Source organism: Stegodyphus dumicola, chromosome X2 (genome assembly GCF_044657685.1).
Source record: "Stegodyphus dumicola isolate Sdum_Otavi_A_Nest chromosome X2, ASM4465768v1".
NCBI lineage: Eukaryota > Metazoa > Arthropoda > Arachnida > Araneae > Eresidae > Stegodyphus > Stegodyphus dumicola.
The window spans coordinates 176,837,761-176,858,699 of NC_140781.1; the positions used below are offsets into that span (position 1 = coordinate 176,837,761).

The 20,939-nt window shown below is 31.6% G+C and overlaps 1 protein-coding gene across 4 annotated transcripts in view; it reads right to left on the reverse strand.

Annotated features, from left to right (window-relative positions):
* LOC118193401 (solute carrier family 23 member 2-like) overlaps positions 1–17,520 on the reverse strand; it is a 48,635-nt gene extending 31,115 nt beyond the window's left edge. The window contains exons 1-2 of one of the 4 annotated variants that reach the window (XM_035364481.2): positions 17,131–17,520; positions 2,225–2,278 (exon numbers count right to left, since the gene is read on the reverse strand). In XM_035364481.2, coding sequence (XP_035220372.2) covers positions 2,225–2,278; positions 17,131–17,163 — 87 coding nt within the window. In that variant the 5' untranslated portion in view covers positions 17,164–17,520. Of the gene's footprint in view, positions 1–2,224; positions 2,279–12,136; positions 12,248–17,130 lie in introns of those variants that run through there. The other 3 variants (XM_085808906.1, XM_085808903.1, XM_085808905.1) reach the window with 3 other exon arrangements.
* Positions 17,521–20,939: the final 3,419 nt, after the last annotated feature.

Below are 20,939 nucleotides of genomic sequence, written 5' to 3' on the forward strand. Positions count from 1 at the left end.
CTCACCCAATTAACCGCAGAAGAACTGTGGACGAATTTTCATCCAGTCAGAATTCATAGCCAGAAGCATCCGAATTAAAATAATATACGAATAAAAGTATTTATTAACATGCCGACCTTATGACTACACAAACTGGAATCAGCAGAAAAAAAAAACCGTTTTCAGCGCAAATTCAGAATTAATTGAAGGTAATTAACAATATTCCTCAAAATGAGCAACTTAATGTAACCCTTGGGTCCCTCTGACTAATCACTCAAACAGTCACAGCAAGCAAATCTTTGTCGACAAGCTAATGCGAACAGCAGTCAGCCTAAGCTTCCAAACGCCCTTTAATATACTTTTAAACTAACTCATATTTATTCTTTAAACTAATTTGCATTCTGATGAAAGTTGGTTTACGCAGAAGTATGGAGCATATAAAATAACAACTCACTATTTAAAATACAGCATTAACAAAACCTTATAGTCGTCTTTTTCGAATAAATATAATTTTAATAATTTATAAATAATAATAATTTATAAATGTGCGGATGTGGGTGCTCGCGAGCAGACAAAAGAAACAGAAATTGTGAGTGTCGTTTCAGCCGTGGCAATAGTTTAAATCAAAACAAGCCAGAATATAATTGTATAGTATCTGTAACACTAAGAAAATTCGGGCAGATTTATTAGTGTTAAGTTACAACTCGAAGAAGAAATTATACGTCCCTTGAGCGAAGTACTAGTAGAATAAGATGGATTTTCTCTTCCTTATATATATAATTATACGATCTTACTTCTTTTGACTTAAACCTTGCTATGACAGTGCTATGAAGTCTACTTATATCTGTATGTCCGTACAAAAGCGTTTATCAACAACATGTCAGGCAAGTGTAAGCTAGCCATAGCTTTTTCTAGAAATATATTTTTGTAGAAAAATTCGAAGAATTGATGGCTGCGGAACATTTTTGCCCGAACACCTAAAATATTGTTTCTAGCGCCATTATGCTCAGGATCACAGAAGCCATCTTTCCTCAGTGAGAGTAGTAATGATTAGTTTAGGTTAGGTTATTCGAATATAGCAAAGCACGCACGGGCTCTCTAAGGGGAGAAATACTTCCGTGGAGAACTTTGTTGGTAGAACTTAAGCAATAACGGATTCCTTGGCATTCTAGTCAAACTAACATATTTACATTATAAATGCTGAGGAAGATACTTCTAGTTAATTCTCAGAAAAGTGTTTAGTGTTGCCCATATTCGCCGCTGAGTCTGATAAGCTAGTGTGAAGGAGCATCAAGACACTTCGAATAATCATGACTTCAACTGCCAATTCGGGGGTTAAACTGCTCTATAGTATACACTTTTAGTGGATTCGCAAAGAAAACTGGTTACCCTTTCCTTAACTCTTGGAGTCTTTTAAAATGCACAGCATATGATTCAATGCCTTGCAAACGATTTTTAACTTTAATTCCATTATTTCTAGTTAGTATTTAACTTAATGTAGCTTTTCCTCGTTGCAGAGAATTTTGGAAGGAATTAATCGTCAGATGATATTTCAGCTTGTTCTGTTACAAGTTCTGTCATTATTTTGTATTAATACTTCTGAAAGTTCCAACCAGTACCGGGCGCATTTTAGAGCTTAATATATGTAGATCAGCTGTAATGGTGGAGATAAACATTAAAGTGAGCTAAGGCAAAATAAATTAAACTAGGAGCATTTGGATTGCTAAAAATGTGTTTTCAACTGCTAATTAGTTAGACAAAATAAGCTTCCAAAGTTCTGACAGCCAATGAACTTTGAGAATTCAAAGGGAATGATTAACAGATTTTACTCATACTTTTGTAAAATAAAAGTTTTATCAATTTAATATAAATAACTGAAGACTAAATATTTATTTCTGTGACTAAATATTGTAAAAAGTGTGGGTCGTTCATTCTTATGTTCAATCAGTAAAGAGGAATCATTAAGAGATTCGATTTAAGTTATAGGTGTTATGAAAAATTGCCGGAAGTTCTTATGAATTTAGTTAAAGAAATTACATGAAAGCGTACCAACATCAGCTTGACGATATTTTTGCTTCAATTCAATTTCATTTAAAAAAACTTTTAGATTATGATTCATACTAGAATCTAGAGACACAAAAAATATTAACAGTATTTCCGTAATTATTTCCTATAAAGTGCTGTCTCGGGGTCAAACAAATTATACATCATGTGTTGAGAAAGAGCAGAAAATTTCATATTTTACCTTTTCAAAAACTGTTGGAACTGAATGTCCGTTGTTTTTTTCATTTGTTTCACCCTGTTAAAGAGATAATAAAAATGAGCTAGGTGTGCTAAACACATTTATAAACTCAATACATTTATGAATTAATTAAATATACTTGTTTAAGAAATGCAATAGAACTCCAAACATCCAAATCAAATGATACCATAGCCTATCCTGACAGTCGAAATACGAGAATAATTGGGTTTCTTTTTCCTGTTAGCCAGATACATATGTATTGTAATATAAGTCAAAGAATTCTTTTTTCGCATACCATACTTTATTTCAATAACTATTAAACAATTATAAATAATTCTCAACAACAAATATAGAAAACACCTTTTTCAGAAAAATTAAATAAGGGGATTGTTTTTTTTTTGTATACTCTGACCAAAACTCTGTTATAAAATAACTGGCCTGCCGTTAGCGTTGCATATCGTGAAGCAAAAATTCTTTGCATAGTGACAGAATTAAAAGAACATCATCTTAGATATTTAGATTATTTCTAGAAAAGAAACAGTTCTTATGACCTAGAGATAATCTACGGTGTGAATAAAATTATAATAGTCAATATACAGAAGTAATGAATTTTTCGTTAGTGTATATCAACTGCAAAGTTCTCAAAAACTGTAAGCCAATTTGAAAATTGTACACATTTATTTAAATAAAATTAAAATCTTATTATATCGTTTGCTCACTACTATACTATCTTTTGATATTAAGCTAATGAACGAAAAAAGTTAAAATGAGTAAATAAATTACCAATAATTTCATTTTGATAACAGGAGGAAAAAAAGCGATCGTAAAATTAGAGTTTCGAAGGTCTCAAGTCCGGATAGCTGGAGTTTCAATGTATATTATTAATACAGTTATATTCTGATTAATAATTTTAATAGTATAGTAACAGAAGAAGGCAGCTGAAGAATATCGATTGCAAAACATGGCATACATTTCATATGAAACAGTAAAAGAAATCCGCATTTAGAATTTTAAAAAAATTGGTTTACATAATGAATATGACAAAGCATTTCTCTCTTAAATTAATAATTTGGGGGGGGATCGTGTGTACTTGAGGTTTTATTGAAAAATTTTGCCGTTAAGTTCTTTTAATTAATTGAGTTATTCCATACATAATTCTATACTTATTTATTAGACATCATGCAATAATTTGTAACTTTATACGGTATTTTCTCCCTCCTTCCAGCATGCCTTCGTGGTGTAATGGTAGCACACTCGGTGCGTATTCGAAAGGTCCAGGTTCGAGTCCCGGCGAGGACATTGCGCATTTTTTCACGTCTTATGCTTCAAAATAACCTAGTGACTCTACAACTTAAATTCATGCTTTTGATGATTTATCTTTTCAAATATTCAGCCTCTTGTTATTTATAATAACCACATCTTTTAGTGAATGTGATAAATAATGCACAATAATAACATTTACCTCTAAATACTAGTAATTATCAATGAAATTTGGTCAATGTGATCAGTTAAGCATAAAAGATTGAAACTCAAAACTCTAACACAATTTTAATGGCAGAAGTGCATGAAATTACATTCATTCAAAGCTTTAATAGCAATAAAATTTGGTCAATGTTAAAGAAAAAAGAAAGAAAAGCAAGGCAAAAAGAGGGGAAAAAAGGAAAGTTTTTATAATAATGATAATTGTAACATACTGCATTTTTTATTATATCAAACAAATTACATTATCCACAAAAACGTTTAGGGGACAAAATATTTAATAAAATTACATTACAAATGCAATATTATCGCATTTTTATCGAATTATTTATTTTGGCAGAAAAAGCTTCTGTGGCATTTGGACATACAAAGGGTGTTTGACATTTTCTTGTAAGAACATTCTCTTAAACTTATTTCAATAACTAAGACTTTTTACTTCTTGCTTATTTAGTGACTTATTAGCACAGCGTCAGCTTTTTTAATATTTTCTGAGACTTCGTCGAGGGTAAAAGAATAGTCTTACTTGCTTTCTTGATTGGACATGCAATAGTTATTATCTTCAAGTTTTCACTCGAATCGCCAAGTTCCGTTTCCGTACTGCCATTATTCACAGAACCTATACTCTCATCCTCGGTTGAGATTCCTATCTGTAGTTGGACATCATTACTAGACTGATTTCTTTATACAGCAAGATATTTAGTTGTAATTCCTGACAAAGCATCAGCGGTCAATTAGGTTCTTAAACTTATTTTATCTTTACAGTCAAATATATAGCTTCATATGAACTGTGATCTATTTCAGAGCGATGTGCTCTATTTTTCATAAGTTTAATAAACGTTAATCCTTCTCACCACGTCTTTGTATAGTTTCTTCCAAGCCAAATGGATAACGTTTACTCTTTTAACTGAACCTTTCCTATGGAATCTGAACTAATTCCTGGCTTTCCATGGACAATTTTGAGTTTATTCCACGAACTTCTTCAATAATTTTAGCAAATTCCTCGCCACTGCTACCTACAAGATGCACGGTGTTCCAAATATTTTGAACATGTCCAGTAGATAATAAGCAACTTCCTGGGCTCGTTTTGTTTAAACGCTCGTAATTGAATAAATTAGTTAAATAGTCTTGCAACCTGTTAGAAACGTCTTTGTCGACTTGTGATTACATATCAATGAGATCAACTTGTCACCTCGAATTTAATTCACTGCTTCTAATTAGCTTAACAACAAGACCTTTTCTTGGGAAGCTTTGTTTCTTTTGACAAGGTTCACAAAGATTTAAATATATTACAACGATTTCGATTGTTATGTGCTTATGTTTAATCGCTGATAATCTTCTGTCAGAAGTCTTCTCTTTGCTTTATTTAACTTTTGCGAAAGAAGAATTATACCTTTCTCTTGTAAATACTGGTAATTTTTCCTTTTTCAGATTTAAGACTGTCCAAATGATCGTCAAAACGGGACTTAATGGCTTCTAAATCATCATCCATTGTGCATATTAACACAGCACAATTTATGAAAATGTCAAAAATAATTATGCTCATGCTAGCAGTTGAACGAAAGTAAGATTGAATTGACAATATACAGCAAGTATAATAATAGCACGTACAACAAATAAAACTGTCGAACGCGAAATATTTGTGAGCGTCCTTAAAAATGAAGACGCCTAAATCTAAAATAAGCAAAGTGATTTTTTCTAGCTGTTGCCAACACACAAAAACAAACCCGTACGCTTCCTACTGTTATCATACTTTTGCATACTAGTGAGGCCCTGATGAGTGATGTAAAATATACGCATGCGTAATGGCAAATCTGAAACTAAACGCATCAAAAATTATTACACTTACCATTCATTGCTGGGAATTATTAATAACAACTGGCTCATATGATAAATTCTCATAAATTATTCACTTTAACCAGTTTATTTGGTTATTATTAATAATAACCAATTAATCGCATTGACTATACCCAAATCGCGTATCTATACACAAAAATAAATTTACAAATGTACAATCATTAATACGATATATCTCTCTACACATATATCGTATAAATGATTATGCATTTATTATAAAATCATTATATATATAAAATCATTAATACGTTCGTGCTAAATTTTTCAGAAAAGGATAAACAGAATTTTTTAATTTTTTTCATTTGAATGGTAAAGGACATACAAAATTGAGTCGTATATGTAATATCCTGCACTTCTGCATATCACGTAAAACAATCATCTGGAAAACAACTTTGCGTGTAACAAAAAAATTTGTATTCCTGATAATAATTCTGAAACTCTTTTGTATCCATTTAAATAGGCATTATTCAATTCTCTCCAATAAATTTTCAAAAATAAATTGACTGCAGTTGAAAATTCTAATGACTGCAATCATTTGACGGTCAATTTGTCCTATTTTTATCTATTGTTTCTCAGATTTTTAAAGAAGCATGCGTGCATTTGTACTATTAGAACGTTTTCTTTCAATGCACCCATTGCAATATTACTGAACTTTCTCAAGACCGCCTTAGGTATTTTGAAACTGTTTTGTGAAGGAAATGATAAACTGTCGCATGAGTAATTTGTATATGAGTGATCAGTTAAGTTCATCATACTTTTATTTTCCATATATAGCTTATATTTACTGAATAAACACATATTTTATATAACTATTTTGTACCTCTGTCTCTCTCTTGTTGAAAATAAATCATGATCTATTTAAACGATTTATTTGATTAAAATGTAAAGTAACTAGTCCTGCTTAAATTCTGTCACTTCAGTACTTTTCTATACTTCTTTAGAATCACATTATTTCTCCAGTTTATGCAGTAAATCGAGAAACTGCAAGCAAGAAAAATTTTTAAGGATAATTCTTTTTTTAAGTTTATTTATATAGTATTGGTAGTAATCTTTGATATTTAAAACAAACTTGAGTGATAAGCTGCAAATGGAAGTGAAAGGAGAATATTTTCGAAGTTTTTGGTAATCCTTTAATATAATGTAAAAAATAAAGGTTTCCTTTGAACGCATAAATCTTTAAGTAATTTCAACCAAATTTCATTCTTTTTGAGATTGCAGCGAGCATTTGAGGCAAATGTTTTTCTAATGTCTTGCTCCTTCGTTATTTATAATACACGTAAAATATAATCGGCTGTATAAATATGTAAGATAAAAAAGGCGAAAGCAAACTACTAACTTTAATTTTGCAAGCGTCCCTTTAATCTTCGTTTTAATTTGAGTACTTCCCTTCTGTCCTAAAAATAGTGACTATTTATAAGATATCAATCTGAACTGTGCCATTTAAAAATTAATGTAACAGTGCAATGCACTATCTTATGCAACACTGCAGTGCAGATACCGTTTAACCAATCAGTTTAAAGATTTCAGTTAAGATCTGAAACATTTCGATTCAATCTCTCATGCTTCTTCTGAATGCGTATGTATTCATTTCCCCCCTTGTTTGACTCTTGCTAACACACACGCGAGCCGCTTCTGCGTATCGTCCATTGTCAGTAGACGCGTTAAGCTAAGCTATCAAAAGTGTGGAGTACATATTGCACCATAATGATGTGAATCAGATTAGTCATAAGAATTAGCTTTATCCAATAATAAAATTAGTTGAGTTGATTACTATGTCTATTTACAAGTGTCATCCTTCTATTTATGTTGTAAAGACTCTCCAAAGTATAAAACGCAATAAACCTTTCAAGCCATTCCCTCCCCCCCCCCAAAAAAAATGTTTAAAATCTTATATTTTGCATAAATCTGCTGCGATTAAGAATATTTTGATGCCAGAGATAATAAATACCAGTTGGGTAAAGTTGCGCAAACCGTACTGCCGCCTAAGTCGTATCTTTTAAATGTTAGTAATATCGAGCCATCTGCGTTTAGTCCTCTAGTCGAGTTACCTCTAGTCAACCATACTGTTTCACATCGTGTTATCTCTTTACAATGTTTGGGAAGAAGACCGAGAAGGTAATATGATTCAGTGCCTAAAATGCAAAGGATGGGTACACGACATATGTGCTGAAGTTGACCAGAAAATGAGAAAATATCTTTATGATGATTGTTGTAGTTAATCCTATAAATAAATTACTTGAGAAAAGGAAAGTTTTATTACAATTCATTGATTAATTAGTTCAGAATTATAACTATCTGTTGCACTTCTCCTGACTTTAATCCCCGATGAGATATTAACAAGAAATATAACACTTCGTTTTGTTTTCATTTTACTCTGTTTTACTTTTATTTTTATTCTCCAGTGCTAATTTTAATTTTTGATTCTTACTCAGCATTATTAATTTATTGCTGCTGTGGAAAAAATGTGAATTTATTCACTGAATTTTCACGAAGTTTATTTTATTATTGCTACTAAATTTTCTGCAGACTTTAGCACGTTAATTTTGCAAGTTCTATATGAATTTATTACTTTTTCAGTCATTTGTTTATTATGCATACATATATACATATACATATATATATATGTATAATAAACATATATATGTATTATATATAGAAAGAGACAGATAGATGATTAGATATATAGATAGTTAGAAAGATAGATATATATAGTTACGGATGTATATACATACACAAATACTTCAATTTTGAGAGTTTTGCATTGCTGTAAACATACATATTGAGGTCGACAGTAAAATACCTACCTGAATAGGAAGGAAATGAAGAAATTTGGCGAACTGAAGAAATGAAATAGGGGAAAAGGAATAAGCAATAGGTGCAAAAAATTCTTAATAATAGAAATTGTCTATCATGTGTATATATGATGGTTGTAACTCATAACATAATGCATTCAAACATTGCAAGTAACATTTCTGAGTTTACAGCATGAACATTACACAGTTTTAAAGGCTATGAGCTATGCACCCTTCTTCTACGTGCCTTTTCAAAATAAAGAAAAATGAAGCAAGATGAACAAATGTAGATGAAAAATTATAGATCAAAATATATCTATGAGTACTAGAAAAATAACCTGTTCTCGTAAACAGTTATTAATTTACATGACTGCAAGAAAAATCGCATTTTCACTTTTTTATTAAGTAGCTTTATTTAACCTTTTAACTGTCATGCCCGAACAGCACTGGTGTTCGAAAATGTCACGCCCGAGTATTTCTCGGGGTAATTTTTTTTTTTTTTTTGAGTGCATCGTATTGTCATACCCGAATATATATCGGGAGATGTTTATTTCGGCTACATTTGGTTTTTCCAACAAAAAAAATTGACAATTTGTGTACCCAAATCATCAAAATAACTTGACAGTTAAAGGGTTAAAAACGTTTTGTACAAGAATACGCAAAAAAAAAGGGGGGGATTAATTTCATAAAATTAATTCACATATCTAAAGCGTTTCTTATTACTTAAATTTTTCCTTCCTTTTATTGTCACTTTTTATCTTTTTTTATTATAAAATCATTTAGAAAGTTTTAAGTGCTTCCAATCAAACATTCTTCGGAATAATTTGTTTTTCATGAGCGTACAATATGTAATCACGTGTCTAAATTTTTAATTTTTGAATGAATTTCGTTTTACTTTTCTTTGTATATACTTTTTGTAAACGTGGGTATTTACAAAGATCTTTTAATTAAAATTAATTGTTACATTATCAAATAAAAATCAAATTTATCAAACTAATTTTAAGATTTTATTCCGCAAAAAACAACATTAAAATGGGTTCTCATCAACTTACGTCCCAGCAGATATGGAAAAATTTCAAATCCTACTCTTAATTCTTTTTTGAACAATACTTTTACATAGATAAAACATTCATTCTAAAATAGTATTGTTGTGCCCAGTGTCTATTAGTGAATCATTAAGAGGAACAGTCTCTCTTGAACCTTGTAAAAATTTGTTTCGACGTGGAACCTAATTCAGGATGCCGATATCAACACACTAGTATTTTAGTGCTAAGTAATTACAACTTAAAATTTAATGCTAAGAATTTATTTCTAGCTAAACCACAGATTAAACTTAATTAGGCGCACTTTTCTGAAGCTAAGCAATTTAACAAAGTCCTCCTGTAGATTCTTAACATAATGATTTTCTTAAGTGTACAGAAAAGCATGTACAAACCCCTTTCAGGTGACAACAAAATTCTAAAGCTAATTTCTCAAAATCTAGAGTACTAAATATAAGCGTAATTATTAATAAGTACAATACAATAGGAAAATATTCACCACGAAGAGAACAGATAGGAAATAATTACTGCACAGCGAATGGTCCACAAGATTTATCTGCTCTTGTATATACGTTTTTGCGAAGCAACTATTCAAGGACTAGAATGCTTTCTGAGAAAATTGTTTTGTAATTCCATGCTAAGAAAATCACAAACTCTCTTTAGCCAGTACAACGTTAGGAAACAAAAGCAAGACAAATTCTAGCATTTACAGCCTTATAACCCGTGCCTAAGTAAAATGATGTACATAAAATCTACATAATGTCACTTTATTATTCTCAACAGTCTTGAAACTCCCTACTTTACAGGCTATAAGAAGGCTAGGTTTCAGTCTACCTTCATACTCCTGTCTCTATTCCTCATCAATCACCTCTATCAAGCAAATTTTCATCACCACCGAGCTAAAATCTCAAGCTGATAGAATAAATAACGAGAGAAGTAAAAAATAACTAGAGTAGTGTAAATTATCTAAAGCATTTACTCGTAAGCAGTAACTCACACAATTAAATGTCTTTTGCAAGTGGTAATTTGGCAAGCCTGCTTACAAATCTAATAGTTACTGGTTTCTACGTACAAATTTAACAAATTTGGATTTTCCCTTTCTGAAGGAATAAAATCCGATTTTAGAACCTCTCACAGAAAACGAACTGCATTTACTCACTCTCTTACCTCAAAAATGCACTTAAGTTCATTTCTAACAGCCAGCTACTTTTAAGACTATCAGCAATTTTCTAATGAAGTTTGATGCAAGTTACAAACTCAGAATACTCCAACTATAACCATGAACCTAACCACTCTGTAAATGCTAGTAAATTAACTTCTATATTTTTGAAGAGAGTGAATCCGGGAAAATGTGAACAAAAGAGACTCAATAAAAGAAACTCTAAGCTATTATTTTAATTTTATGAATACAAACATAATTTTTTTTCTTAATATTTGGTTACAAATGTAGATTTTTTGGAAGGAAGAATGATGTAGCGGTTTTGAGACATAATTTTGAGATTATTTGATAGAGTTAAATATTAAAACTCTATAAATTGAGTTAATTTCTTAAACACTATAAAATATATCACATAAAATCGTACAAATTCTATCGTACACACTCGGGTAATTCACACCGTAATATATTTGACTCGCCTTCAGTATTTATAGTGAAACTAAAATATGTATATCTTGAAGAACTTTAAGCATTATTTAGTACTTTGTAACATTTTAATTGAATCAATAAATACCGTTACTTGGAAGCCGTTACCGAAGCCTAGCAAGACAATTTGCCATTTTTAACTGAGAACTTCGAAATTTTCTCAGATCTAATTAACAGTCGTACTAATTAAGCATCTATAAAAAAAGCTGATACTCTCTTTAGAAGTATCAGCAATTTTTAATAAAATTTTAATGAGGATTTAGATTATCAGCGCTGCTATGTACTAGAATTGTCTATTGTCACTTAACTATTACTGAGTTGCAATGACTATAGACATACTGTATGAGAATGTGTTTAAATTGACTTCATTCGACAACATTCAGACTTAAAGATTTAAATTGTACTTCTAGTTTAAAATAAAGGTGATATATATTTCGTAAAACATGGCAAGTTTTTGAATGCAGCATTCACTGTTGAAGGATGTACACAGTTGCGTATGCTGAAAACTTTATAAAATGCATTATATTCTTCCCCTTGATTAAATCATGCACCATGTTTTTAATTAAAAAATTATGGTAAAAAAAGACTTGAAATACCTAAGTAAATAAAATGAATAACCAAGCTATTAATTTATATCAGTTAGAAATGCAGCAAAAATTAAATTTCATATTTAATATTTTAGCAATGCACGTGAAATCGCTTTCACCTCAAAAGAACATTTGTCCAAGAAATTATTTCCATAAAAATTTTAAAAAGTTGATATCAATAGTTTTTAATTAAGAATAAATTTTCAAACGTAGATGAACATTTTACACATTGTTCTGCAATTTTTAACGATATTTCTTTGAGTTATAGGAAAGACATTATTTAGTTTTAAATATTAAAAATACAATTAATGCACTTCCACCTGAAATTTTAATATATTCCATAAATTTAAACATACTTCTTGTTAGAATTTTAAATACAGAGCATGAGATTTCATTGTATATACGTTATTTATTGATTTAAAGTAAAAATTTTAGAAGAAACTTTCAGTTAAAGATACGTCTTAAAGAAAATAGTTAGAAACTACACATGAAATAAAAGATTTTAACTCAAAACTTCTTACTTGCATGCACTCAGAGCGGTCATCCATGATGACAGCACAGATGAATACAGGCGTACTATTACTTAAATGTGATCATACTCCGCCTCATGGTTTCGTAACACTTTCCGTGTCATGATTGTTCGTTCTTTCCAGGAACAAGTAGTAACATAACCAGCTGTTTTTTACTTTTTTATTTTTTTTTTATTCCTCAGCACATGTACGTAAACAAATCACTGATTTTCTAATCAGATATTAGTGGATAAGGCAATGTCCACGTCTTTTTTATCGGATACTGAAGTGAGTTGGAGAAGTATGCAGGGATATCCCAAGATGCGCAGACAAGTAATACAGTGCTAATCAAAGAGATCCTGGTCACATTGGAAATTACGTCTATTGCTACAGGATTAGCTGTTAATCTTTTGTTTAACCTGCAGTTGCAATTAAATTTCATGATTAAGTATTATGAAATTAATATTTCATATTAATATCTAATATTTGTTTCAGAAACTTGTCTTCCTTTTTCCCTATAGGTTCTGCGGAAAGAGACACCGTTCATTGAAATAATGTTCATAATCATTAATTTCAAACAAGCCTGATCAGAATACATGAACTTAAAACTTATTTAGTGGAATCACGAATTTTCAAAACTTATGAGTGACTTTAAAAGAAATTATTTTTTTATTTATCTGGAGGATATAAATGTAATGAAAGGTATAAAACTTTACAGGATAACTTTTTTTAATAATTTGATATAACTTAATTTAGATAGCAAAAATGGATTTGTTTAAACAGATCAGTACCAGATTCCAAACGAGTTTTCTTGTAAATCTGTTTTTATGCAACAAAAAACAATGAGTGAAAGAAATTCAGGAATATTTTCCTTCTGGATTTCTCCTTAAGTTCTAAAAATTATTTAGACAAAAACCTGGAAAATAAACTGTGTAAGTTATAGCTGCCTTTTATAGCACTGAATGCTAAGCTACGGCTCTTTTTGCAAACACTTTTATGCTTTCAGTACAGTTGCACGAAATGCCATGAAAAAAAAAAAAAAAAAAAAAAAAAAAAAAAAAAGAGCAGTCGTAAAACATCATAGAGGTATGCATTTTACATGCCCATAGAGTTAGAGAATGTCTAAAATTACGCCTTCCTGGATTTTGAGGTCTTGTTTAAAAAAAGGCTTCTTTATCACGATGTTTTAAACCACCAAATTAAGTTCGCAGTATTAGATGAATTTCTTCTGTGTGTGGTATCTTGGCTCAGGATTGGTTTGGATTGTTTTTTATTACGGAAAAGCACACTAGGACTGTCTGCTTGGAGAAAGAGATACCTTCGTGGAAACCTCTTAAAGAGTTGCCACTTTATACATGGAGAAGACCACGACAGTACCCATGCATTCAGCGATTGATGATCAAGATGATTTGAAACCCAGGTCAGACCAGTGGCGTAGCGAGCGAAACTGGCGCCCGGGCAAGATACCTTTTTGGCACACACACCCCCAAAAAAAACAATTACGGTAATATAATGTATAGAATATATTCGTAATAAGAAAATAATACAATTAAGGTCGTTCAGTCACACGCTCGACAGTCGTGACTCGACTGTCGAAATCTCCCCGTAACCTACTGTCGAAATCTCCCCGAGTTACACATTTCTATGAAAGATGGCAGCACCCCCTTCTGACTGGCTATGAAAACTTTTTGCGTAGACATCCATGTTCCTGAATGCCTGATCTCACTAGCCAGTCATTTGTAAATCGCCAAAAATCGAAGCCATCGTCCACATTTATGATCGTTATCAAAGCCAATCTTATACTTTATGCATTGCAAACTATGAAGAACTTACCTGACAGATTATTAATATTTATTTTCTTTATCAATCTCTGACTTTACCACACTTTCGATTCACAATGACGCACTACTCTCTTAGGTTATTCCATTAGGGGATATTGTGAGTTCGGTATGAAATAACCATATAATCGACAACCTTTTTTAACAAAAGGAAATAGAAGAGATTATAAAGGAAAATTATAACGTTTAACAAGTTAGGAATATGTAAATTTAGTCTGTGACGTAGAAAACTATACGTTTTAGATAAGGAGCGACCTGCAGCATTCCTTTTGTAGTAGGAGATTAAAAACAACTGACACGCGTTGAAAGCTTTGAAGCAGTGAATATACGATGTCTCAGCCTGATGACTTAGTTGAATCGCTAGCCAAGAAGGCCATCAGGCGTTTACAGGAGAGTCAAACGCAATCCATTATAGTGAAAGCGTTAGGAGTTCCCAAAATGTCATTTCCAGACTATGGAATCGGTTTTGGGAAACTGGATATGTTTGAAAAATTCGGGACAAGGTCATGTTATAGTTTTAAAATAAAAAGCAGGATCTATATGTGCATTTCGTATTAAAAAAATAAAAAAATATCTCTATTTCTAGAGAAATAAAGTGGTCAGAAAGAACGTTTTGTATGCGGAGATATTTGGTTGATGTACTGCAAACATTTTATTACACACTTTATCAGACAAATCAAGAAAATAAGTAATTAATTATATTACAATAATTATTAATGTTAAATATATTTTCCTGAAGTCGATCAAAATAAAAACTGAAATTTTCCGGAAAATCTTGTTTCGAGACCATTTGGTCCCCCTCTGCGAGCGGCGCCCGGGGCATCATACACCCCCTTCCCCCCCCCTCGCTACGCTACTGGATCAGACTACAGTATTCAAAGATCTTATTCTACTTTGTAACTAGTAAGTAGTTTTTAGGCGCAAGAAGAATAAATTTAACATAAAATTTTTTTTTAAAAAACCAGCAGGGCATGAGTAAGGCTGTTAATGCTGGTAACTTGGATTAAGGCTTGCATGGGCGTTTTTATAGTTTTTCTCATGTCTAACATAAATACTAGGCAGTGTCTCTTGGAAGTTCTGCATGAAAGCATTCCTCTCTTTAGGCAGATAGCCTTAAGACCCTGCCGACCAACCAGGATAGTGGTTAGTGACTCTGACTGTCGTACCGAAGGGCCCGAGTTCGAATACCGGAAAAGGTATGGATGTTTGTAAATGTATAGTATCTGTGCTTCATAGGGCACTCTAAATATGCAGCGGGCCATAAGTCCTGTCGAGAGTTTGGTTGTAGGGAAAGAAGGATGGGAGAACTTCGGACCCGTTCCCGCCCGGGGTGCTCCTTCCCACAAAAATTGGGGAGGAACTGAGCTAAAGTCGGGCTGTCCCCCTATATGGTGCTCAAGGCTCTTGCCAGCAACAATCGTAATTGGTTCCTTGCCACGATGAATGTCGTGGGCTTGTTCCGACCACTGTCAGGCAAATGAGACTTGTAACAACAACAACAGCAATTCTAATCTTTTGGCCACTGAGGCCGCTCACTTTGAAGCTGAGAGCTCCTAACTGTGCCAGCTGTTCATTCTTTTCAATTCTGATTATGTAAATTTTAAAACAAGTTGGTCTAAGATGCGGTTCGTCATAAGTTTTAATACAGTCCGCTTTCTACTATTTAAAATTTTAAAAATCTTGTAGTTTAAAAAAATAAAATTTCTAGACTAATTAAGTTCTTAAAAATTATTAATACCAATGGAATTCAAAATATCTAATTTTAGAGTCTTTTTCTAACGCTTTTGATTTTAGTAATTTTATTACTGAAAATAAGGCTTAACTTAGTGGTTTCACTGTGGAAGATACTTAGACAATGAAACATGAGGGGGAGGGCTAAATCTTCATATAATTTCAGGTTTAATTATGTTTCTAAAGAATGTCATGTCAGAAGCACAATAATTAAGCATTGTATGCAAGTTTAAAAAAATAGCCAAATTTCTTAAAATTCTAGTCACCCAGTTCAAGAACGCGAACAGTAAAACTGCATTTTTTATGAAATTTCTCAAATGAAAAATAAAATTATCTTGAAATCATATTAGCACATTATTTTCTTAAAATTAGTAAATATGTGAATTAGTAACCTATGTGAATATGTTAACTTTTCTATCATGCGTAACTATATATTTGTATAAAATAGTTTATAAAATCATTATATATAATGTCAAGGGAATTAAATGGAAGGTGTTCAAAATTTTCATCTCGTGTCAAAAATTTCAAGTTCTGTGGCAGCTGCTCATGTTCTAAAGAAAAGAGCAAGAATAAATGTAAAGAAGAAATAGATATTAATAAATTGCTGTCTTCTTCTCTGATCAGAAATAAAATTAAAAATATTGTGGCACAATGCTTACTTTCTAGAGCAGAAAGCAGAAATAAAACCTTCAAGCTGTCATCCTTCGCTAAAATGCAGATGTAAACAAACTATCTGGCGCTTTAAATGACAAAAGCTTGAAATTATTTTTACCGTAACTTTGGCTCTAGAACGAATTTTGACATGAGATTTGTTTCTAAATACTTATAAAAATTCCATTTTAACATTAAAGCATGAAATAATTTTCGATATTTTTGGAAGGAGGTCTTTTAAAGGTATCTGCCCCCTTAAATAAAACTTCAAGACATTTCTTTCTATGAAAGCTCAAATATTCATTAGCCTAAATTGCAAAATTTCAAGCTATTCTATTCCATACACCCACGATAAAATTTTTGGAAGTATAATTTTAAATATTTTGTCAAACTTAAACATATTTACATTGTTATGTTTTGATAACATCTTAAACACATTAGTCATGCTACAGATGGGCAATAGTCCATATCTGATTGTATACATGGAACAAAACAATTAAAAAATTTCAGTCCCATTCATTACATGCTATGAAATACTATTCCTAAAATTTTCAAGTCCCAAAGAAAACATGTAATGCATGATAAAACATACAAGTAGACTTGTTCTTTAGGAACAGAGGAATAAAAATAGATTTTAAAAGAATAAACTTTCGAATCACAAGAAAGTTTTTATATCTAATCATAGTTTAAATTTTCATTTTATTATTTGTATTGGAAATGTGATGTTTTTATAATTGTGAATTTTATGAAGAGCATTTTTAAGTCATGAAGAGGAAATCTACTTACCTGCATGCTTTGGAGTAGAACTGGTACAGGCATTGTGTTTCAGGTAGAGCGAAGGAAAACAATGGGCCCTGTTATTCCACTGATGAATGTTTCAAACGAGAACGTTTCGAAAGTATTTCGCTTTATATCACGTACGAATATTGACAGAATGAATATAGACTGTAAACAATTTAACAACAATAGTGAAGAAAAATAATAAGTAATGAACTAATTTTCAAATCTCCTCAATTTAACTCTCAGTTTCGACTAATAATTTATCGTATGCTTACAGAATATATATAATTTGGCAGATTCCGGATAAATTTGCTTCTGTCTCCCCCGCATTCAGTTATATCCTGTTCCTCTGTCTTTTGGAATCCATGAGGCAGGCTTTCTAAGAATTATAATTAAGTTCCGTAAGGTCTCTGATAATCGTAACGATTCCGTAACGTCTGTCCGCCTTATCTCCACCGACACAAGAAGAATTAATATTCGTTTAAAAAAATAAAGAAAAGAGATAAGAAATTTGTGGTATTTTCAGACAGGTATTATTGAGGCCGATGAGTTTATTTACTTGCTCTACAAAGTTAGCTGCATCCGGTGAACTATTTTTTAATTTATAATACCTGAAAAAAGCACATGTGTGTTTTTCTATCTATGTATATAAACCCCATGCACATAACAGAAGGATAATTTACAGGACCTTACCTGTCTCTTTGCGCTAATTTTGGCAAACAATGAGCTGGATTTAAGGATATTCCTTACTCCAATAAAATCTCTCTCATTCTATACCATGTAGAAGCGGAACATGTTCAGAAGCATATTAGAGTGGCGACGTAATATATCACATAATAAAATAATATTTTCTAGGAAAACTGGGAATAAAAATAACTCGCAGAAATAGTTACTATTTTCTATTTTAATAACTCGGCGTTCTATAGCTTGTAAAATTTTCTTCACTGAACTCTATGACTACAAAATTTGATTCAGCTTTACTTATTTGCAAATATTATGAATGTATAATTTTTAGCTTTATGACTATTTAAAAGAACCTTCTTATCAGATTATAAGATAATGTTTCATTTGGTTTAATTATTTGAATATGACAAAGAACACAAAGATTATCTGCTTAAGAGGAGAGATGTCTTCATGGAAAAAATAAAAGTGAAGACGGCTTGCATTCAAGTTACAAATTGAAAATACCATGAAAACCATACAGCCAGCTCTTTGGCTGTGTTTGGACCTGGATCGAACTACCAATATTCCACCGATCTGAACTATTCCGCCTCTAGAGCGGTGTCAGATGGTGTCGATGACGTTATGTATGCATATATGTATTATATAAATGCATGCATAATATATATAATCAAGAGATAATAATTAAATCAAAATTATATCAGGAAACGTGGGCAACCTTCTAACAGGAGGTAACATAAACATAAGTATTTCGAAATTGAAACAAATAAATCAAATTAATAAAACTGTTACAAGTATTCAAAAACAAATGTTAAAAATTCCTTGGTCTTTTTCAAGGAGTAGCCGAAGAATTTTTAACAGAGGCACGTTTCTGAATTATACCTAGATAATTGTGACGACTCAAAATATTTTTAAAAAATTTTAAAAAGATAATTTAATTAAAATAATTAAAATGCCTTGAAAGTTCAAGAAGTAATTTTTTTTTAATTTTCAGCTTAATTAATCATCAAGATATAACCTGCTCCGAAATATACCCCAAAATAAAATTTATAAGCATTTTAAATAGGATAATAAAAAGGATTCTCGGATAACAAACAAGAACGATAAATAATTTATTATCTCTAAACAATTTATCATTTTCTATGTATATAATTTTTATTTTCTCTCTCAAAATTGGATTGAAAGCTTAACGGTTAGCAAGGCCCAGAGTACTAGATTATCTGCCGATTACAAAATGTTAGGCAGGCGAAGTGGAATTATATAAAATCTACTGTCTCTGGTCAAGAATTCAGTATTAAAGTATTTCAGGTTATATATTTGAAAAATAATGTCTTTAACTGAGTAGTATTATTTTGGATTGCGTCAAAAGTAAGTCGCGAGGTATGTTTGTGAAAGGGAAAGAACGCCTTCACGGAGATGTGGAAAAGAAGAAAAAATACTGCCTCGTATTTACATTACACGTGGATAATACCACGAAATCTGCCATACAGTTGTAAGTTATTTTCTTCCTCTTTACCGTATTTCTTCGTGCTGCAACTGGAGAGCACATCCGGCTAGCATTTGGGAGATCCGGATTTCGTATTCGGGCAAGAGCTATTGTTGATTTCTCTTAATTTCTTGGCTTCAGAAAAACCAAACTGACTTCTACAGTGACGCTCGAACGACAATTCGTCACCATCAGGGTTTGGCGATTGGGTCACGCGCATATCGGCTTCAACGCGAGAGGGGACTCGTTACCTTTTGAATGATTTATTTTTTTTATTTAAGAACTTTCATCTACTTTTTATGAATATTATTAAATGATTTCGTAAGACAAAACGATTTTAAGCTGAAAAAAAGTTTTACCAGTGATATTTTTTTTTTCATTTAAATTTTATGAAGACAAATTTAACAATTAAAATGTCTTTCTTCTCCTACAATTTTCAATGTCCCCCCCAAACTGTTTTATTGAATTTATTATAGTGTTTTTAATAACTTAAACAATCGATTTTGCAATTAATGAATTAGTTTCTGAGAAAAAAAATAAAAACACGTTTTTATGTAAAAATTTTGAAACAATTATGATTACAATCACATTTTCACTTCAAATAATTTTTCTTTTCAGTGTTTTGCCAACCCCATCCTTGTTTCTATAAAGAATATAGTTTTAAAATAAGCAGTAAAAATATTAAATAATTTAGTCCATATCTATATAAGTTTTAAGACTCTAAGGAAAAGGACTTATCGAAAAAAATGCAAACTCAGAAAACGCAGTTTAAAGAATGTAAACTGTCTAAATGGTCATTAAATCATTTCAAATTCCATAAAAATTTCATTACTGAATTTCAGTACATATATGCTAACAAAAAAGGAACTTTAGATTATACTTTAAATTAGCTCTTAATTCCCTTAATTCCTCTTTTCAATTTGAAAACGCGTCATATTTCGAAATTAATTCTGCAACCTCTGTATTGCACATAATTCCTTGGCCAATCAGATTAAAGCAAAACGTCTAATATAAAACAGCAATTAACTGCGTGCCTGCCTGCTGACAAAGTGTCGCTTAGCCTGTTAGCTATTCTCCATTATCTGAGATGTAATGGCATGTCTAAACTTAATGGGCGCCAGTGGCTGATAGAGCCGAGGAGCGATTTCGGAGCCGATCAAGAAACTCGAAAGATGGAATCGACACAGATGACTCGGCGAGACAGCCCTACGCGTGAGGCAGACATGGATGCCCGGACCGCATTCTGTCACACTCAAACTCTCATGAGATACGGTAGCTGTAAGCTGTAGGGTAGGGTAGAGCAGAGCAGAGCCTACAGTCGAAAGTGGTCGACAGCCGAGAGGTAGATTTATGAAAATACAGTACAGTCACACGCATATATATCTATATCTAATTATATAAAATCTACTGTCTCTGGTCAAGAATTCAGTATTAAAGTATTTCAGGTTATATATTTGAAAAATAATGTCTTTAACTGAGTAGTATTATTTTGGATTGCGTCAAAAGTAAGTCGCGAGGTATGTTTGTGAAAGGGAAAGAACGCCTTCACGGAGATGTGGAAAAGAAGAAAAAATACTGCCTCGTATTTACATTACACGTGGATAATACCACGAAATCTGCCATACAGTTGTAAGTTATTTTCTTCCTC